Consider the following 21,439-nt stretch of genomic DNA (forward strand, 5'->3'; position numbering starts at 1 on the left):
GAGGGATGTGGTGAGACTCTGGCGATCCAGCTCCACTCAGCATCATGGTGCACCTGGCATGAGGCAGAAGTGAGTCAGGGTGGTGTCAACACAAGGAGGATGCTGCCCTCACCCCCAGGGCTCTCCAGTAATCTGGTGTGCCATGTTCCCATTGCCCCCAGTTCAGCCAGCAGCCCCAGGAATCCAGTTCCATCCCCAACCTGATTGCTTTCAGATCACTGCAAAGGGACCTGCTGTGCACAACAAGATGCAGATGTGCCAAAGCAGCTTTTGCTCTAACCATGGATGGAGGAGGCCAAGACTGCACTTTTGCCAGGATTGCACTTCTGTCTCGTGGCCATGGTGCTCACTGGTAGGAGGGTTTTGTGCAGCCCTGCATAGACACTGTACTTCTGTCCTCATGGTGCTGGGGATGGAGGGCACACTGCAGTCTCCAGCCCATGGCTGAAGCTCTGAGGATGTCATGCTTTGGCAAGGCAGCTCAGGAGGGGAGATTTCTGAGATATTTCTGACATATCACTCTACTGTCCCAGACCTCAATGCTGAGCCTCTCCTCACCCAAGATGTCCCCCTCCCTCTCTTCCAGCTTTTCCTCATCCCCAGCCCTTTGGTGGTTTCAGCCCCAGCCCTGTGCTTACCCTGGAGTGCACACAGGTCCCATCCATCCCAAAATTTGGGACACAACAGCAGAGCCTTGTCTACATAACCACTGCAAAGAAGGGACTTAGGGGTCAGAACTTTTTTGCAACCCTTTACTACAAGTGAGCTGAGGGATGCCAACCTTAATCCACCAGCTGAGAAGTTCAAGCATCCTCCTTGGGAGAACATCTCCCTTCATGCACTGTGGCTTTTGCCAGAGAGACTGAAGAGGACAAAGGGGCACTGCCATCCAGAGAGCTCCTACCACCCTGCTTGCAGGGACAACATAGGAAATGCTACATGGGAAAGCCCAGTGTGAGAGCCCAGGAGCCCCTGCCTTCCCACAGCAGACTTATCGAGGCACCAGTTCAGAGTGGCGCTTTCTATGGGCCAGAAGGGAAGTGCATACACACCAGACTCCTCGGGGTCAAGGATGCTGGGCAAGCAGAGAGCCGAGAGGCTGCAGGGGGCAGGGGAGGCAACCGGGGCGTGGGGAGCGAGCCACAAATAGCCAAATGAATGGCTTTGACTTCCTATGTTTCATGGAGGTGAATAAAAGGAGACAGGAGGAGGAGAGCAGAGAGACCTGAGCTCTCACGCACACATACCCAGTCCAGACCCCGGTGCACACTGATGGCACAGCACAGTGCCACTTGTCCCTCAAGAATACACAGCGCTTATTCTCCCTCCCTATCCCATTATTATTTTGTACAGCGGGGGGGAGGGTGACCAAATCCCACAGCTAAATCCTGCCTTGTGCACAGCTGGCACAGGAGGCAGTGCCACCAGGCATGGGTGGGCTGGGGGGATACAGAGCCACTGCAGGGCTGCTCTGCTGGAGGGGCAGGATGGAGCTGGTGGTGTCCTCTGGGAGCCACACAGGTTTCTGCTGCGTTAGGAGGGACTGTGCCAGCAGATGAGGTATGAAAAGGTCCCTTGGCTTCTCAGAGGACGTTCAGCAAGACAGCAATGCAAGTCACCATGTGGGCCAAATTCTCTAGATTTCTGAAGTGTTTGTATGGAAAATTTTGGCCTCCAGGCTCGCATGTTCCTAATGCCAAGCCTAGGAGACTAAGGACATTGGGCATTTGCAGAAAGGAAAGGGATCCTTGCTTGGGTTGCTAGAAGCTCATGTCTCTTGGGGATCAGTTCCCCCATCTTTTTCCTTTTCCTCTCCCAAATAGGAGCTGCCCTGGACTAAGGGAAGAATCACAGAGCAGCTCTGTGCTGAGAACAGCTTGACTAACAGTGAAGAGGGCAGCAGGGCACTGGCACCGATGTATGCAGCCAGGTGGAGCCAGCCCAGAGACAAAAACAAACATCCAGCAAGGCCAGGAGCATCAAGTTGCTGCCAAGGAAGGCTCACAAGAGTGGCAGAGATAGGAGATGCAGAAAAACCCCTTCTCAAAAGCAGAGCCTAAAGCAGCTGTTCCCATCTCCCAGCTGGGTGAAGGCGTAGAGTCTTCTATCTCCTTGCTGTGCAGCCCAAGATAGGTATCATGCAAGAGGCTCCACACCTCAACCAGGGACCCCCAGACTTCCCATGACACCAAGGATGGGATCCCACAGACCTGGGCACACCTGAAGGAAGAGATGTTTGGGGACAGAAGTTCCATGGGGGTCTCGTGGTGAGTAGGTACACAAGGTTCTTGCATTCCCCTTCTCCAAAATCAAACCAGACTGTGGGTTCTAAATAGATGGGGGTGAAGTGGGTGGAAACAAGGGGAAAAGTGTTTTTTGATATGAATTATGGTGATTATGGCACCCAGGAAAACTCATCTGCCTTCAGCCAGCCCATACACCAAGACCTAAATCTTCAGAGTGTCATTTGGGAAACACTGGAGCCCAGCAGCAAAACCAGGTGAGATATTATGGGATTGCATTTTGCATCAAACTCTTCTCCCTGGAGCCTGTGAGTGAGGCAGCACACATGGAGGTGCCTCTCAGGCATGCCGGGGTCACAAAGCCCCCTCCCAGCCTTTCCCCTGAGTCCGGCTCCAGCCACAGTTTCTCCCCGTGCTCTGTTTTTAGCACATTCAAGTAGCTGCTTTCACAAGAGGTAAAGGAAAGTTCACGGATCCGCTGACAGATCAGCCCAAGCGGGAATTTCACTGGGAATTCCTGCAATAGCAGGTTGGCTCCCGCGGAGGTGGAGTTTCCTCTGGATCTACCTCCACCCAGGCTCGGCGAGCGCTCCGACCACCGGCTCACACACGGGGGGCCGGGCTGAGCGACGCCACGCTGCTTCCCAGCCAAGGTCAGCCAGAAACCCTCCCCGCTCTGTGAACGCCTGTCCTGTTAACCCTTGGGGAGAGTGAGGAGGATGGAAGGGCCGGGGCACAGTGGCAGAGTTGTGCTTGTCGCACATCTCTCCCATCCAGCTGGCATTTTGTGCAGCCCTGTCCCTCCGGGATGCCATCAGGCTGGGAGAGGATGGCCAGCGTGGTGGGAGGGCGGCATTTGCAGGCAGCGGGGTGACAGGCTTCTCGCTCCGATGGGGCGATGGGGCTCGGTGTGAGTGAGCAGTCTGGAATCTGAGACACGTCCCCAGCCATACTTGTGGTCAGGAACCATGTTCATGTTGCAGTGATACAAACCACATTGACAGTGGCAGCGGTGCCTCTCAAGCGTTCCGCTGACGCCGAGGACCGGCATGACCCGACCCCACACACGGGACAGGCGGCCGCCGGCTGCCAGGGACCTCCAGAAGATCTCCTGGCTTCTTCCTGCCTCACAGAGATGGGCCAAAATGGCACCTCCTGCCCTATGGCCAGACCCTGCCAAGGGACAGAGGCTTTTCAGATGCTCTAAAGGCTCCAGACTGCGAGTTGGAGAGGATTTGCGTTTACAAACATGGGACCCAAGCCAAGAAATTTCAAGGTAGTGCCAAACGTCACACCAGGGAGAGGGGCTGGAGCTCAGGTTTGGGCTGGGGCCACCTCTGCTGGTTTGTGGGCAACACAGAATGTGTCTCGCACATCTGGGGAGCAGTTCTTGCTCAAGGGGATCCCAGATTTGTCCAACTCAGTGTGAGCTGCTATAAAGCAACATCTTTGAGTACTAAAATGCCATTGTGGCAGACAGCTATCCCCAGAGATTTAGCACCAATCTGTTCCATTCTCCCCACTTTTGTGTGCTGATTTAAACCCTGGCCTCGGTGACTCGCTGTAGGAGAGAGCGGGGTTGTGGCTGAGCTCAAGGATCCCTGCTTCCCAACATGGAATTCTGCAGCTCGTGGCCTCGTGTAACAAATCCCTGCATTCAGCTGACTTGCAGCCTGCCAAGGCAGGACGCAGCAGCTATTTACCAGCATAATCAGGGCTCTACCAGCAGCAGCAAGGAGACAGCATCCAGCCCTCGCTGGAGCTGCAGCCTGCTCGTGTTTCTTCTCCTTTTCCTTCTCCCAACCACTGACACGTTGCGTTCTGACGAAGTGGCTGCGCAGGAGGCATTGCAGCTCTCCTCCTGCCAGGATCCAGCTGAGCAGAGCAGATCGATGCTTGCGATGAATCCCAGGAGCAGACATCGCACAGCACCCCGGGGACGTGCCAGCCCTGCACAGTGTACGAGTGCCACCTACAGGGTGGCTCCAGGGCCCAGATCCCAAACCATCCGATGGGCTCACGCTTCCCCCTGCACCCCATCACTCCTTGTTATTCCTTCAGGCTGAGCTGAACAGCCCCAAATCTCAATGTAAGGAAGCAGTAGGTCAGGGTGGTGCTGAGAGTGATTGAGGCTTGATCGCTGCTGGAGCAGCTCGTTTGATTTTGGGATTCCCACTAGAAGAAATGTTGTCCAGCGGGTGCTGGGATCACCATCCCTGGAGGTGTTTGGGAATTGTGCAGATGTGGCACTGAAGGATGAGCTCAGTGGGCATGGTGGGGGGGGGTTGGACTTGGGGGGCTGCGGAGCGCTTTCCCAGCCGTAATGATGCTATGATTCCCCAGCCACGATCCCAGCACGCTACTGGCTCACAGCCCATCTCACAGCTGCTGCCATCCATTGAGCTCTGCCCACCTGGCCAGGCGCTGGGAGGGGCAGAGAGGGCACACCTGTGGGGAGCTTATAAAGGACCCAGCTTCACGGTTAGGACTCTAGGATACAGCTAGGGGCTGGGCTGGGGAGTGCCAAGCCAGGCTTAGGGGCTCAGCCCAGCCCACGGCGCCTCACAGCTATATGTGCTCAGCCCCTGAGTTCGGGCAGCCCTAAAATGGCGGTGGGGGGGAGCGGGGCTTGCGGTTCCTCCATGGGGGTGGACTACATTTCCCAGCGCGCCCCCAGCGGGCGCAAAGCATGCCGGGAGCTGTAGTCCCGCCGCCCGGCCGTGCGCGGGGAGGAGGCGGGCGGGAGCCGCTCGGACTACAAATCCCGTCGTGCCCCGCGCGGCGCCCGCTCGGACTGCGGTACCGGGGGTTGAGGTGAGCACCGGGAATCGCCGCCGGCCCTCCCTCCCTCCCTCCCCCGTCACACCCCCCGGGCCTCGCCGCTACGGGGAGCGGAGCGATGGGCGGGGAGGAGGAGATCGTGCGTATCGCCAAGCGGCTGGACAAGATGGTGGCCAAAAAGAGCGCGGTGAGTGGCGGCAGCCCCCCCTTCACACACAGGCACACAGCCCTGCAGTGGGGAGCGGGGAGCTCCCCCACAGCCGTGCTTTTTGGGGTCCCCGTTGGGAAGGACCCTCCCCGCCTCCCTGCTTCTACTCTGGGGGTGGGGGCCCGCCCTGCTGCCCATCTCCAGGCCGTGTTTTGAAGGGGAGGGGGGGTGTCTCCAACAGCCGCTGTGTTGCAGCCCTGCCCTCTCCCCACGCCTGCCCGTACCACCCCCCTCCCCTCCGTCCCCCCCCCCGGTCCCATTGCAATGCGGGCTGGCCAACCCTGTGCCACCCACCGCCCGTTTTGGAGGGGAGGGCTCTGTATCCTCATTGTGAAGCCCATTTACCCCACGTTGTGCCCTCCTCCCCTCCCCCCCTGCACCCCGCAGCTCTCTGCTTTCTTACTGAGCAGCACTCCCAACCCTTCTTCCCCATTCTCTTTATGGAGGAGGAGGGGGGGGGGGGGGGAATCATAGAATGGCCTGGGTTGAAAAAGACTGCAGTGATCATCGAATTTCAACCCCCCTGCTATGTGCAGGATCGCCAGCCACCAGACCAGGCTGCCCAGAGCCACATCCAGCCTGGCCTTGAATGCCTCTAGAGATGGGGCATCCACCAACAGCCTGTTCTAGTGCCTCACCACCCTCTGCATGGGAAACTTCCTCCTAATATCGAACCCTGGCACATCCTTGGATGTCCCCCAGTACTTCTGTATCTCCATCTTGCAGACCTGTCCCAGAGAAGCATTGCTTCTGCTCATTGCCAACAGCCTTCAGAGCATGGAGGGTTTGGCCATGCTGCTGTCTGCCTGCTGTGTGTCTCATGGGGTGTGTAGTGGCTCCCTGGAAGGGGGGGGGGCTGTAGCTGCCTGATGGGATGTGTCAGTGTGTCAGCTTCTGCTGCTTCCAACAGCATGAGCTGTGCCCTGGAAGCAAACTGGGTGCAAGAAGGGCTTTACACCTGGGTTTGGTCCAAAGGGAGTGAGTTTGGGGGGATGGGAGGTGATGGGTGGTGAGGTGGGGAATGGATTAGGAGAACAAATTTTGGGTTATGAGGTGCTGGGTGCAGCTATGATTGGTGAGCTTCTGGGTGTTGGGCTGAACACTGGTACCTGTGTAGCTGTTGTACCAACAGGAGCTTGGGCTCAGCACAGCCTGTGATGTCTGTTCCTGTTGATGGAAGGTTTGCAACGCCATTGTTAAAATAGGAAAGAAGTAACTTTGCTGATTTTCTTTCTGAGCTTCACTGAGAAGGAGGCAGCTTCTTAACAGAGTGGTATGCAACCTTTCCTCTTGGTTGGCATTTTATCTGTTTATTGTGTACTGGCTAATTTGCAAACTCTTCCTGCAGGGTGATTGCCTGGAATACCTGTTTGTTGCTCTAGTTTGTGTGAATCCCAATTGGCTGTTGTTGCCCCAAATGTGGCTCTACTTCTGATAACAGAAGCATGAATCACCACATCTTTTTGTATGTTAAGGGCTGGATTTAATGGAGTCTGTTACTGTTGAAGGAACTGAGAAGTCTGAACCTGCCTGGATGGGAAGCTGCTCATTCTGTGTACTGTGATGTGTGGCTTATGCTGGTGTGAGTTACTTCTGTGTGTGCTGAAAGCTTTCCCTCTGCTTTCATTTGGCTTTCTCAGCCTCTGTTCTCTAGGGTGGCACTGGCAGCTGGATTGCTTCCTGCAGTGGATGGGAAACAGCCCTTGTGCACAGGGAGGAGGGAACGCAGGGCAGTTTGTGTCCCTGCAACGATGGGTCCTATAGGGCTTGTGCTGTAGAAGAGCTTGGAGTTGTTAGTGTTGGAAATGAGCTGTCAATGGAATGGAAACAGATGTGGACACTGGAAGGTCTTGTTTGATAGAAGGGGATGAGGAGGAGCTGGCTGAATGGAGGTGGGCTTGCTCCAGGCTGTGATCTCCAGAGTGCTGCTAAAAGGAGATGTGGCTCGTGTTTCTATTCCTGCCATTTGTCTTACCTTGTCTTACCAATTCTAGGCACCTGCAAGATTGCAAGGCAGATTTTCTGGATTATGGGATGTGAAGCTGATGCAAGAAAACCTTATATAATGAGTTTCAAGCAGCCAGCTCTTTAGATTTGCTGCTTGGTGCTTTGCTCCTGGTACCAGCTCTTGTTCTGAGCAGAGGGGGATATCGGTGTCCCCACTGGGAGGTGACCACGTGGAATTTCAAGTGGCAGAAAGAGGATGCGGGTAGCTGTGGCTGTAGGCAATGCTTTTGAGACGTAAGTGGGTGAGTGGAGTTCTTGCAACTCTGCTGAACTGTTTTCACAACCTAATGTCAATAAGCAAGGCTCACAAAACAGTTGGGTAGAATTACTCACACCAGCCAGATGTGTGCTGAGATGGCAGTTGTGATTCAAAGTGTATTTTTCAGGCGTTAAAGGTCCTGAATTTGGCAGGTGAAGGCAGTGACCTAATGCTCAGCAGCCTTGATGATGTTTTAGGGAAGAACTGTTGTCTTTGATTTCAACTTTCTAAATTTATTCCCAAGCTGTTGCAGTTCTTTACTGAATGCTGAGGCACCCATTCTCGACTTCTTTTCTTTTCCAGGATGGTGCAATGGATTTACTGAAGGAACTGAAGAGTATGCCTATGACTTTGGACTTACTGCAGGTGAGTTGCACAGTTAGGGTGCAGAGCTGAAGTCTGGAGGAGCGCAAAATGCTTTTTAAATGAATGTAATAATTTACTCTGCCTTCTTGCCTTACTCCCAGCATCAAATAAATATTACCTCTAGAAAATAGCTCTGCACTTGGGTGTTGGGCATCAATAGCTTTAGGCAAAAGTGTGCTGCCTGAAGCTTGAGGCATATGCTCAAATCCCTCCATAGATCCTCAAAGTAAAAGGGAAGATGTAAATGGCAGTGTGTTGGGGTTGAGGGAAGGAGTTCTTTAAGTCTTTGTAATGGTGATATTCAGGACATTAGGGAGATGTTGAACAATAACAATTCAGAGATTAAGAGGCACGTTTGGGATTCTTTCACTCTAAGCTGAAACGACTCAGGTGTGTTTGTGAGTGATGGGCTGCCCAATCTGTGAGCAGTCCCAGCAAGCTGGGCACTGTCATCCCTTGCTTCTGGAGTTGTAAGGAGCTCTTGGATGTTATGTATCTTGGTCATTGTTTTGACTATGCTATGCTTATTTCTGACTTCAGTTGGTAACGAGTTCTTGAGTGATTCATGTGTGTCTTCACTTGCAGTCCACCCGCATTGGTATGTCAGTGAATGCACTGAGGAAGCAGAGCACAGATGAAGAAGTGATAGCGCTTGCCAAATCGCTCATCAAATCTTGGAAAAAACTTCTAGGTAAGAAAATAATCGTGTTCCTGTCAGATTCCACTTGCAGAGGTGCTGGCTTCAGTGGGAGGTTGGCTTTCTCAGGAGGTCTTGTGCATCCATGTAGAACATTCTAGAAAACCAGCCTTTGAAACTGCACTACCTTTGGAGTTTCATCTGCTGCCATGCGTACTGGTTGTTTGAGTTCCTGTTTGTCAACACAATGGCTAGTTAGCTGGAAAGAGCAGGGAAAGCTGCAGAACTACTCTAATTACGTGATAATTAGCAACGTTAGTTACAGAAACAATATCTGTACTTTGAAGCCTCCAACCTGACTTTTGTGCTACGTGGCATTCATGCAGCATGTGCTGTCAGCCTTGTACCTCAGCTTGGAAAGAGGAATGCTGGAATGGATTTTGGGTGATGACTTGGAGAAGGATCTTAGTTTAACAACTTGCAGACAAATTCACATTGTTTTCTGCTGGAGGGGCTTTCATGATGGTTGGCACTGAGCAGAAGCTGCAACTGGGCTCTCCACATCAGGGTTGATGCGTATTTGCTTGGCTCAGACAATTTATCTCTGGATGAAACTAGTTCTGCAGTGTAATGAGAGCCATCTTCAGGGTTGTGCTCTTGGCTTTCAGCAGCACTTCGGAAGTGCAGGACTCCCAGAAGGGCCAGCTCTTACTGGCCTTCAGATGATGTTGGCTTGAAATACTGCATTTGGTGACACTTTAGAGAACTTAATTCAATCTGTGCTCAGCAGCCGGAGTCTTTGAAAGGAGCTTTTGTGATGAGGCAGGTCTTGTGAGGAAGCTTATCTCTTGAGGAGGGAAGGCCATTGATCCCTGCTTTCTGGTTTGGTGGGGAAAGCTTTTGTTTAAATTAGCTTCGACTTGAAGGCAACTAGAAGGTCTGCATGCAGGGCCATAAAAGCTTCCTTTGTCTTTTTAAAATTCTTTTTGTAGAATAATTTGCCTGGAGCCAGCTCTGTGAAGTTTTAGGATGTTGCTTAGTGTATGCAGGGTTGCAGTGTAAAGAGCAGTTCTGAACACTTTCGCTTCCAAGTTTGCTTTTTCTTTTTGTCCAAATTTAGATGCTTCAGAGGAAAAAAGTGAGGAGAAGAAGAAGAACCTGTCCTTGCCAACATCTTCCTCAAAGGAGACTGGTAACTCTAGAGACCAAAGGTAATGCTTCCCTTTAGCTAGAGATGATCCTGTTATCTAATTTGAATATTCTCTTAGCATCTTACTTGAATTTTCACTGCTAAGTATCTCAGCTGAGGATTTTGTGTGCTCAAATTCCTGGTCAGGCTCACTAGGAGTCTATAGGCTTCCTCAGTGGCGAGTTGTGTGGTGCTTTTAATATTGAACTGTTATGCAGAAATAAACATCTACAAAAGACAGTGGCTTTAGTGAGTTTTTTGCTTTTATTCATGACTTTCCATGTTTTCTGTCAGCTTTTTCATTAATGAATTACTTCTGGGTTTTGTTGCATTTATGCTTTTGCTTATTTCTAACTCTGAATTCTTCAGAGTTACCTTTGGCCTTTGCAATCTCAGGTTATGGATGGGATTGATTCATCCATCACTATATTAAAACTTCCCTTTCTCTGTGCTCTTCCCAGCAGAAGTCCTCTTTTCACCCTGTGCTGGTGTCCTCCCTCTAGCAGGTCTGCTGCACGCTTGCTCCGTACCACGTGTTGAATGTTGCATCCTATTTCCACTGTCCTAAACATGCTAAGATGTTGAGTGGAGGCAGTGTGATCAAAGGGGAGAGGGGAAACGTAGGTCCAGGTTTTACATCACATCTTTCAAGAGGCTTGCCTCAATCCCAGGAGGTTGGGTTTGTCACTTAAACGATACTGCCTGTTTCCTAAGTTTGCCAGAAGATTCAGAGTCCCAGGTCCCTCTGTTGTACACAGTTTTAGGTGTTTGTGGCCTGTTCCCTGCTGGTCATTTTCCTGTCACTCCATCCTTTGCTCCTCTGCTTTCGGTTTTTTTTGCTCAGATCTCTCAGGATCAGTATTTTGGTGTGAGCTTTCTCGCCCTTCAGAGCTCACTGCCCAGGACAGGTGGTGGGGACAGCTACTAATGCTGAGTGATGTGACTTAATTTACATGTCTTGGTGACCTCACTTCCAGAAAATGTGAGAATGGATTTGGTGTTGCAATGGAAGTTTTAATAGAGGAGAATTCGCAGTCGGAGAGCTGGGTGTTGCAGTGTGATGTGAGCAAGAGCTGTGTGCATGATGTTTCCAGTGGCGTCTGGTGTGTGACAGTGGTACTGGTTAAAGCAGTAGGCTGGGATCTTCCAGGTGCTGTTCCTTCTCCCGTTGAGAGGAGAAAGCCGTTTAAAAGCTACAAAGCAGTCAGTGATAGATGAGAAGGGCTTGTTTTGTAATTAGTCTGAGCGATATCACCAGCTTTGTGATGCAAATACCTTCTCTTTATGGTCTTTATCCTCTATAAAAATGCAGAGTACTCCCTTCCCCGGCGTGTGGACGGGTGAAAAATCTGTTGTAGGTTTAATGGGGATAGGAATTGAGTCAGTGGTTGAGGTAAGAGCCTTTGAGCATCCCCTTATTGGTGAAGGGAGGCAGCTGGCTCTTCTGTGTAAGGCCAGGAGCTCGTCAGCTGGGCCTGTTGGGGGAAGGGAGTGATACCATTCAAGCCAGGAAGCAGTACTGCAGTTGGAAGAAAAAAGGAAACTTCAACTGGATCCTGGCTGTAGGCAGTGAGGCAACCCAGCCCTCTTCTTTCTTGGGCAGATGGTTGTGATGGGATGTGTGGAATGGAGCTTTCTGGTTTGTGCTGCTACCCTTACAGTGTGCCTCGAGGGTATGCTGCAGCTACTGCTGCTTTTTCCCCTTGATCCTTGATGTATGTTCCTCCTCCAGACTTTGGAATGGTAAAGCATCCCCTTGGTTGTGAAGGATAAACAGAAGCAAAGGGAGGAGCTCAGCACAGGTCCAGCATAGCTCCTGGTGTCAGGCTGAGGCAGGCTCTTTACAGAGTGCAGTGCTTATTCTCCAGTGCTGCAAAATGAACTGTTAATCTGCCTTGGAAAAAAGGAAAAATGTTAGCAGCATGAGTTCTTGGCTTTGCTCTTTGAAGTGATGAAAGGAGCCCGATTTGCTGCTTGCAGGTTCAGATGAGGCTGCGATCGAGGCACTGAAGAGATCAGCTTGTATTCAGATACTTCAGCCACTTGTTTTGATAGATTTTGGCTACGTCTTCCTCTTCTGTCAGGGAGAAAAGCCCAAATAGCTCTTGGCTTGTAGTTTGTCTTACTTTCTGGAGCACAGATGTAGCAATCCCTCCATAGTGACTGGAGAGCTAATGTTGCTAGACCTGCGGGCCCTGAGCCAGCCAGCGTGGGGCTGGCACCTGCAAATTGCTGTATTACTGTGATCCTCCGTGCTGTAGCACTTCCAGCCATCACAGTAGTACATCTTAATGGACAATGTCTAATCTTTCTCTGTCTCTGGCAGCTTTTTCTTTTCTGGGGCTCTCTGAAGCTTTTATTGGGAAGTTCTGGATCTGTGGCCTTAATTCAGCTGTTCCGTGAGATTTTTCTTCCAGTGCAGCCCTGTGTTCTGTTTGTAATCCCTGGCTGTTGCTTTGCACCATTTGGTTCTAGCATACATGCGTGTTTTTGTGTGTGTGTGAACTTTTGTTGTCTGGATAGATTTACAAGCTCCTTCTCCTGTTCAACAGGAACAGTGTGAACCGCAAGGATTTCCTGAAATAAGTCTTCTTGGTGTCTTTGAGGTCTATTTCCCACTATTCTAATTATAAACTAACTTCTGAAGCTTAATAAATAGCTCTCTGTACAGTCTTTGGAATGGCTCAGGAGCCTGTTTGATCTAACTCAGCAGTGATCAGTTGTCATCTCAGGGTATGTACAAGGATGCAGGCAAAAACTGCTGCTCATCAGCTGACAGAGGTGGGGTAACCATGCAGCTTATCTAGCTTTCTCCACCTTCAGGGAATGAACATTTGCTATTTAAACTGATATGAAATATTTAATAGCATTTAGAGATAGGATCTTACTAAAATTAAAAGACACAGGTATTACCTGCATCCATGCCCATGGTAGCTTGAAGTTTGACTTCAAGTGGGGCCTTTCTCTGAGCTGCTTTTTGACAGCCCTGTAGGAAACCCTCAGGTGTGAGGTATTTTCAGAGCTCCTTTGGTATCTTCCAATTCATAACTCGTGTTTACAGTTTGAAACTTGGTGTTGATCAAAACCTGTCTTGTTAAGATTGTTTTGTTTCATTGTTCTTGCAAATACAGAGGATTTTTCCCAGCCATCCACATTTGTGACAAGTTTTCAAGTATATCAGCGTTCCTCCCAGTAGTCCATACTGTAAGCCACTCTAATCCTATCAGTGTTTTCTTTCCAGGCTTTTTGCCTTTGTTCTTTGGGAAGTCTGATTTTTCCAAAGCATTTTCTACAAGATCAGCTGCAGTTTTCAGATGAGCTTGAGTTGTCATTTGCTGCATTCACTCACTCTCGTGTGCAACGTCTGTGATCTGTACGTAGTTCCTTAAGTACAAAAGTACCTGGTAGCGATTTCTTCAGAGAAAAGATCATCATGATTGATTATTTGCAAGCTAAGTTTTTTTTCTCTTGTCATGTATTCTATGATTCTATATGTAATGTAGATTCTACTGAGTGCTTTTAGCTGTTTTGACACCTAATAAATCTGTTTCTTAGTAGCTTGGTGCAGTGCTGCCCAGTAAAACTAGCTGGCAACAAGTCTTTATTCAGCTACTGGGCAGAGTGTAAGTGAGCTGACAACAGGATTTTCAAAGTGCTTCTATTTCATCTGGGAGCAAAATGAATCTTCTGGCCCTGCTTTGACCTGAGCAGCATGCTCAAGGTGCACTGGTGGGGGCCCTTCTGAATAGGGCCCAGTGAGGTTCTGAGCTCTGGAAATCCAGCAGCTCTGACGATGATCTGAGGGCTTTGAGGCACTGCAGAGCCAGACAGGATTTGGACTCGGCAGCAGTGGGGTCCCTGTGCTGAGTCCCTGAGGCTGTCTGGCTCTGCACATACAGCTGTGGGTTCAGAAGGCTTGCAGCTCAGCTCTGCCCTGCTGTGGGCTAACTGATCCCTTCCTGGGCAGTGCAGTGGAAGTGCTTGTTGATGAGAGATTTCTCCTGGCAGAAAGCTGGCAGTAGAGTCCCGACTTCTCAGTGATGCTCAGCCACTTGTATCTCAAGGAAACACAGCCAGTGTGGTGTGGCTGAAATTTTCAGGGTTTCTTATTTTTCTGGTTTTTCTCTTGCTGCATTGATGTTACCCAGACACTGGCAATAAATACTGCGCGTTTTATGGCCCAAACACCAAAGTCAGAGCAATCTCTGCTGAAAAATTGGCTGTTCCACTGCCTAGATATGAGGAGGGCAGGATAGGGGGAGGAAAGATCTATAAAGTCATCTGGGAGTCATAATAGCCCCAGTTTTTTCTTTTCCTGTGGTAATTGCAAGGCTAGCTCTATGTGCAGATGTTAGGCTTTATGGGTAAGATGCTTCACTGTGGGTGGACCCCACGCTGAACTGCTCCGTGGGTATTCCTCCAGAAAGCAAATCTGAGCCTGTGCAGTGCTGGAGCCTGCTGCAGTGTGGGGTGGAGGCTGGGTGCCCTCTGGCTCCCCTGGCAGATGAGGTGGCTGATGCAGTCCCAGCAGGCAGATGTTTGCGTTTCCCTGGCTGTGCCTACAAGTGCTTGCAGGTGGGAAATGAAGGTTGTTTTTGCAAGGGAAGTTGTATTTGTTAGTGCTGTGTCCACCTGGCACCTGCGTGATGTGTAGGGTTGCCTTGTATGAGATGAGTAATCAGAGGAAAAAGGAAAATCCTCTTACGTGTTTTGCCGTGTTTCTTTTTATATAGCAGAGCTGAAGGAGCCGTTTTTTTTCTCTTTTTCTGAGCACAGAAAGCCCTTGCTCTGCAGAGCCTTGTGTAGGCTTCTCTGATTTCTGCTGCAAAACCCCCGTGCTGCGTTTCTTGTTGGTTACAGTGAGCCAGTGTTCACTTCCCACTGCTGGCATCTCAGCGGTGAAGGACGTCTGAGGAAGTTCTGAGCACACTTGAGTTACTGACCGTGTCCTATGGCTTTGTAATACTTTCACATGATGCCTGGTGGTTCAGCAGTGGTGGCTTGTGTTCAGTAACCAGTTGATTGGCAGGCCTGCTTCATGGATTAAACCTCGACTTACTGCCAGCAGATTCCACTGGAGAACTCATATCTGGGTTGGTGGTGTTGGCTGCTGCGTTGCACTGTGTGCTGGTTTGGAGCATGTCTTTGCACTGGTATCCTCTGACTGTTCTGTATTATAATTAACAGGATGCTTGGCCACATGCCTGCTGATCCCTTCTCTGCTCTCAGTGACCCGAACTGAGACATTCTGATAGGTGAAGTTTCTCTTTTAGCTCCAACAAAAGGCAGGAGCCTCCGAAGACCCCGACCACCCCCAAAATCACCACCTTCCCCCCGGCACCCATCACATGTGATGCTGTCCGCAACAAATGCAGAGAAATGCTGACGACAGCTCTGCAGGCTGATGGTAAGTGCTGGGCAAAACCCTACTTTGTCTGAAATGCTTCTCAGCTCCCAGTGAGTTCTGATAGGCCTCTGCATGTGGGTCAGTGCCAAATTTGGGTCCTCTTAGATAACGCTTTTCTGGAGCAGCCTCGTTAAAAGGCTGTTGCAGTCAGTTTGGTTTGCCATCACCCTTTTGTCAGGCTGGCTGGTGTTGCAGCAGCTGTTGACACTTGTGTAAGAACCTGATGTGTCAGGCAGTGGCAGTTAAGAACTTGGGGTCGTGTGGTCTTCTATTCTGCAGCCTGGGTGGGTGGGTCTGGCCAGAAGTTTGATCTTCAGGTGTGCAGGTATTTGCTTCCCTTTCTAGGTCTCAGTCTTACCTGATTGCTGTAAAGTGAAGCTGTCATCTCTGCCTATCCTTGGGATGCAAAGTGAAGCTGTAACTCATTATACGGAATGTGTCGGTAATGGTGCTTGTGCCAGCTGCCTCCTGCACTTAGACTCTCCTGTATATATGGGCTGGAGCTGCTTAAATACAGTGGTCCTCTGTGGACCTGGAATAGAATAAGTTTCTCTTGCACTCAGAATGTGCTCTCTAAAGACAGAGGCAGCTGCAGGTGCTCAGCATCTCTAAAGTCAGATTTTAAACACCTCAAGCTGAATGTATCCTTGAGTCCAAGTTGCAGATCCTTTTGGAAAACTGGGGTCTGTCTAAGCGCTGCAGTTTTATTAATTTGAAGCTAGGGAATGTAGACAGCAGATGGAGAGGTTCATAGAGTCATCATTTCTGGCCTTTCTGTGTGTGTGTGCTGCATTAAATACCCTGTGTAATTCTTAGAAGAGCTCTTTCCATGTGAAGCCTGGGAAGCAGTTCCCTCAAGTCTGCTGCTAAACTCAGCCCTGCTCTGCACTGCTTTCCCCTGCTTCATGGTGTTGGTTAACATACCCAGTGTATAAGCTGATAAGTTTTTGCTCTCTGTGATGCTGTTTGGCTGGTAAAAAGCAGCATGTGAAAGAAAAAGGGAGGGCAGATGTAGCCTGTGCTGAGAAAAGAAATGAAGGCTTGACTCTAATGCTGCGTGGTTTAGGCTCTGTCAGATTTTGTCTGACTAGAGCTACTTCTCATTGACACCAGTTTCTGCTGAGAATGAATTCCTTCCAGTTTAACTGTGGCAAAAATACCTTGGATATGGGGAAAGTTACTGTTGAAGGACCAGCTTCTTGTTAGCCTTGTGGAGTGCAGTCCATCCAGTAGAGAGATGGAGGGCATAACGGGCTGGATTTGTCTGCTTTTGTCACTGCTGCTCTTGAAAGGGTCAGAGGGTACCTAGAGCAAAGGCCAAGATGCCAGTGATGGAAGGAGCACGTAAACCAAAACAGCAATCTAGATTTGTGTCTTCAGTATTGAGCCCAGGGACCCCTTGCCTAGTTGGAAGTCGTTGATCTCTTGTTTCTCTTTGCCTTTCAGATGACTATATTGCCATTGGTGCTGACTGTGAGCACATAGCAGCTCAGATTGAAGAATATATCCTTGCTGTACTGGGCTTTCTTAAGGGGCTGCATGTCTCCAGGCCATGATGTTAACGAGCACAGAGGAAGAAGGGAGCACTCCATCTTGTGTGAATGTTCTGATGGACATAGTTGGTATGATGGGCACAGATATTTCCTTCCCATTGACACCATAATGAGTTTGTAAGGTACCGGTGTCTCCTTCCTATCAAAATAGTGTTTCCTGCTTCTAAAGACATACAGCAGCCCTGTGCCTCTCTCTTGAGAGCACTGTGCTGATATGAGGCAGAAGCAATGGGGAAGACAGCAGTAAGTGTGAAGTTGCCTGTAGATTTGAGATAAGCCAAGAGCTTGCTTGGTTTGGGGGCTGTGGGGCAGGGGGTGCAGCTGCACTCTGAGTGCAGGGTTTTATGTCTGCCTTGCTGAGAGAGTGGCTTGAAGAACCAAGCAAATTGAAAATCAAGATTATTTCTATGTGGAAAAAGTCAGCATTAAAGCCTCGGGAACCTGGGATTGTGTAGGCATTCATAGTGTTAACTTCCTAGAGCAGAAACTGTCTTTTGATCACAGCAATGGTGATCAAATAGCAATAGCTCTGCTATTCATGAGTGGTGTAGATGGTGGTTGGGAGCCTTTGGGTTGACTGGAAAGTCCTTGACTGCCATGTACGCATATACCAAGATATCAAGAACACTGACATGAAGTACAAAAACCGGGTGAGGAGCCGCATCTCCAATCTGAAGGACTCCAAAAATCCTGAGCTGAAAAAGAACGTGCTGTGTGGGGCCATTACTCCTGAACAGATTGCAGTGATGACCTCGGAGGTGAGGAAGCCTGAGCAGGGTTTGTTTCTTGCAGGGAAAGTGTCATATGGATTAGCTTTGAAGCAAGGGGCTGGTCTGCTTGCCAGGGCTGCAGGTCTATCAGCAGCTGCTACCAGAATGCATGAGGAGGGGGGCTGGCAGTGGTGATTGTGATGTGGAGAATACTCTGATGGAACTTCATAGCATCCCAGGGGCCTGGATGTGAACAAGTAACCAAAAGTGAAAGGGGCCATCTGTTAGGCTGATCTCTCCTGCTGACTCTCTTGAGTGTGGTGGGGAGAACTGGACAGATGTGACTTCATTGCTTTTTTTTTTTTGGTTTGTTTTTGAAAGGAAATGGCCAGTAATGAGCTGAAAGAGATCAGGAAAGCCATGACGAAAGAAGCAATCCGGGAGCATCAGATGGCCAAGACAGGAGGGACGCAGACTGACCTCTTCACCTGTGGGAAATGCAAGAAGAAGAACTGCACTTACACCCAGGTTAGTCTTCCTGCTCCTGTAGCCTCCATGGCATTGATCTCTGCACAGGAAATGATCTGTTGTGGATGGTCTGCAGCTCTTACTGCTCCTCAGCATGGCAAAGATTTTGCTACTGGTGGGGAGAAGCTTTTGGTGTGCTCAGGGCACTCTGAAATGCAACACTGATGCTTCTGTGGTCATCTTTTGTTGGGGCTTGTGTAACTTTGTGCAGATGCTGCTCTCTTTCTGGAAGAGCTGGGCTTGTGTGGTACCAAGGAGTGTCATACCAGGAGTATGTCAGGGCTGGAAGAGCTTCATGTTGAAAGCAGGTGCAGGAAATGTGGAGGTTCAGGAAAAGGAGGAGTGGGTTGTGTAGAAGAGAGACTGCGGGAACTGAAGAAGGCATGTTGGTGGTATTAGAAGTGCAAACTAAGCACGTAGATGAGCTGTGGTTGGACAAATCCCAGCTTGTGTGAAATAAAAGCATTGAAGAGGTGAAATTATTAATAAGGAATAAGCAAAACTGGTGTGAGCAAGCAGAGGTGAGTTGTTCCCTTTGATGGACAGCTGCTGGAAGCTGTGTGCATTACCAGTGTGTGTTAGTGCCCATGCTTGTGCCAGGTGTTTGGAGATAAATGTGCCTTTGCTGCAAGTCAGTGGTTTGGAACGTGCAGTTACCAAAAAAATGCTGCTGTTTGCTGAGTATGTGTGCCCAAACTGCATGTGCAAGAGCCAAGTGAAGCCCCTTAATGCGCTTGGGTGTGACATGCAAACAGATGAGAGCCAGGCAGCTGACCCAGGGTTTTCCTCTGGCTGTCCAGCAGTTCTGCATCCCACAGACTGGCTTGGGTGAGAGGCCTGGCTGTGAGCACGGCCCAGTAAGTCAGCTTGCAGGGCTGCCTCGTTTGTCTTGGCAGCGTGTGGGACTCGAGTTTCACTTGTAAGCTGGAGTTTGCTCAGAACTGGGGCAGATCACAGCAGTGTCTGTTAAATAGAGATAATCAGAAGCTTTCCAGAGAAGAGACAGTCAGTGGCATTAATGTGTTCTACGCTTGAGGAAGGTGGACTGGCATTTATGGAAGCACTCAGAGCCTAGCAGTATCATCGGGTGAGAATGCCAGAATTCAGCTATCTGGCATTCTTGAGGAATGCATTCTTTAGTTTGCATTGTGCAAATGCTGTGGCTCTTGCATGAGGTAATTACACATGTGGATCATCATAATTACCCCTTTGGCATAGTTCTGCTGTCTGATTTGCTCAGGGAGTGCCAATATTTTGGGTGCCTTGTGGAACTCAAATGCCATGAAAATCTGATTATCTTTTTTTCTTAGCAAACTGTGTTTCTGGCAAGAGCTGGCCACATCTGGGTTAAATATCAGTTCTTTAATGACTCAAATAGAAAGCAGACTGGAAATGTGCAGAACCTGGTAACCCAGAGTATATCTCTGTGAGGCCAGGACGTGGGACTGGTCTGTAAAAGGGAATGGCTTGAGTGCTTTTTTATGTGTTCCTGTGGAGCATGTGCTTGATGGGCTGAGGGTTTTGTAGTCTCCCAGCCAGCTGCATCCCTTCCCGGGACACAGCACTGCTGTGGCTGTGTGTGCTGCCAAAGCCACCCACAAAGAATGAGGGGTGAGAAGGGAAGGCTGCTGCCCCAAAACGAGTTGCTCAGATGGTGTCAGGCTCGTGCAGGACCGTTAGGCCCCATCTCCTCAAGCAGCTGCTGCTGAATGCTGGCAGGGTCGTTTTCTTGCTGTTGCCTTTGTCACAATCATAAAGAAAAAGTCGTAGCAGGGAGATCAGAGCCCCTCAGGTGCTTGTGCAATCCCTTGAGTGGATGTGGGGCTCTCTTGCAGCAGTGCAAGTCCCTGTGTGTGCTCCTGGCTTGGGGAGAAGTGTCCCTGCTGTGGTGGCCGTGTGGGTAACTGTCACGTGTGTGCTTTTGTGTCTGCTGGGGCATCCCTCCAGTTCCTATCAGTGGCCTTTTAGTGCCAGAGCTTTCAGCTGCTCTGGTGTTTACCCACTGTACCCTGGGAGTGCTGGCAGGCAGCTGTTGATGATGCTTGTCTAATTTGTTGTAATCTAAACAGACACTGCGAAGCTTGGTTTAGCTGCAGGATCTGCAAGTCTCCTGATGGTCTCAGAACATGTGAGGATGCGTGAATTCCTGTGTAGAATAACCAGATTCATTGTACACGGAGGCTCTTTGCGCTCCCCACCCCTGATACCTTGATTTCTGACAGCGTGACCGGATGGTCAGCGTGAATCCCTGGCTGCTGGGGAGGAGGGGGGCAAGGAGCTGCTTTGTGACCCTGCTGTGAGGTTGGCACACGATGCTCACCTGTGCTGTCCTTTGTGTCCTCCCCCAGGTGCAGACCCGCAGCTCCGATGAGCCCATGACCACCTTCGTCGTGTGCAACGAGTGTGGGAACCGCTGGAAGGTAGCGCACCAAGGATATTACTGGCACTGAGGGGTGTTAGGGTGGCTCTACCCGCGATGCTGCAGATGCTTAGCTGCTCTCCTCAGATGTGCTTGCCAAACGCTGACTAGCTGTAGCGAGTGATCTTTCCTCCCAGCACAGAGGCAAGAGCTTCTGGGTTCATCCCATCTCTGCAGACCAGCTGGGGCTATGTCTCGCTTCTCATTCCCTCTCTATCCTTCCTCACATTCCCTCTTCTGCCATGACCAACTTCACAGTGCTTTTCATGCTCCCTCTGCCACCCAAGAGATGGTGGCGATGACATTATGTAGGATTTTCAAACTGCTTTTATACTGTGTGCGGAGCTCAGATGTGAGCAGCAATGGCACTGCTAGCAAGTGCCAGAGCCACAGCTGAGAAATTCACATAGGAGCTCTATTTAGCCCTTACTGTGGGGGCTGAACCCTGCCTCCAAAGACCCCCCCAAGCCCTTGCCAGCTTCAGAAACAAGACCGTCACCTGGATCCCTCTTCTAGGCAGCGAGCGCATGACCTGCAACTCCCTCAGTGAGGTTTTCTAATCAGGGTTTAAACTCCCTTCTCTTGCAGTTCTGCTGATATGTGCCATGGCCCGAGAGCGGCAGCCAAACACAGATCTGAGTGCAACCTCCATACGCCAGCTCCCACGGCAATTGTGTTTTGTGTCCCAAGTGAGTTTGCATTGTCACGTACTGAGAGAGCAGCTGCAGGGAGGCCTGCCTCTCTGTTTGGGCCTCGGTGGAGAGAGCCACAGTTGTGGGCTGACAGTGGCAGGAGAGCTCGCTAAACACACTTAGTCATTATTTTCTCATCTAAGCAAGTATGGTCACTTTTTCTTCAAAACTAATATTAAACATTTTTTGTCAGTTTCTGACTTTTATTTGTACAGCACTTTGCATTTGTTGTAGAGCTGCACAGAGGCTCAGAAGTGTGTCTGGATGGGTGCTGACTGATCCATGCCTGGACCACGAGACAGCAGAAAGCTGCTTGTAAATAGAGATAGACCCTCAGTGTGTGAAAGCTTGCTTCTAGCCAGCTCTTAAAAGCGAAAACATTGGGCCAATCCTGGAGTGGCTGGGTGGCAGTCCTGGCTTTCCTTACCTTACTGAGACCT

The 21,439-nt window shown here is 50.1% G+C and overlaps 1 protein-coding gene across 2 annotated transcripts; it reads left to right on the top strand.

Annotated features, from left to right (window-relative positions):
* The first annotated feature begins 4,989 nt into the window (after positions 1-4,989).
* Positions 4,990-21,199, top strand: TCEA2 (transcription elongation factor A2). Of its 2 annotated transcripts, none has more exons than XM_042884767.1 (10): positions 4,990-5,057; positions 7,802-7,864; positions 8,450-8,555; positions 9,622-9,712; positions 14,964-15,097; positions 16,544-16,600; positions 17,254-17,408; positions 17,742-17,888; positions 20,237-20,308; positions 20,896-21,199. In XM_042884767.1, the coding sequence occupies exons 2-10, from the start codon at positions 7,811-7,813 to the stop codon at positions 20,902-20,904; spliced, it is 825 nt and encodes a 274-aa protein (XP_042740701.1). In that variant the 5' UTR covers positions 4,990-5,057; positions 7,802-7,810; the 3' UTR covers positions 20,905-21,199. The 2 variants fall into 2 exon arrangements, with proteins under 2 accessions (XP_042740701.1, XP_042740700.1); XM_042884766.1 differs by lacking the exon at positions 4,990-5,057 and adding an exon at positions 5,090-5,211.
* The last annotated feature ends 240 nt before the right edge of the window (positions 21,200-21,439 follow it).

Source organism: Lagopus leucura, unplaced genomic scaffold (assembly GCF_019238085.1).
Source record: "Lagopus leucura isolate 7727_CA_CO unplaced genomic scaffold, USGS_WTPT01 Super-Scaffold_100045, whole genome shotgun sequence".
NCBI classification, from domain to species: domain Eukaryota; kingdom Metazoa; phylum Chordata; class Aves; order Galliformes; family Phasianidae; genus Lagopus; species Lagopus leucura.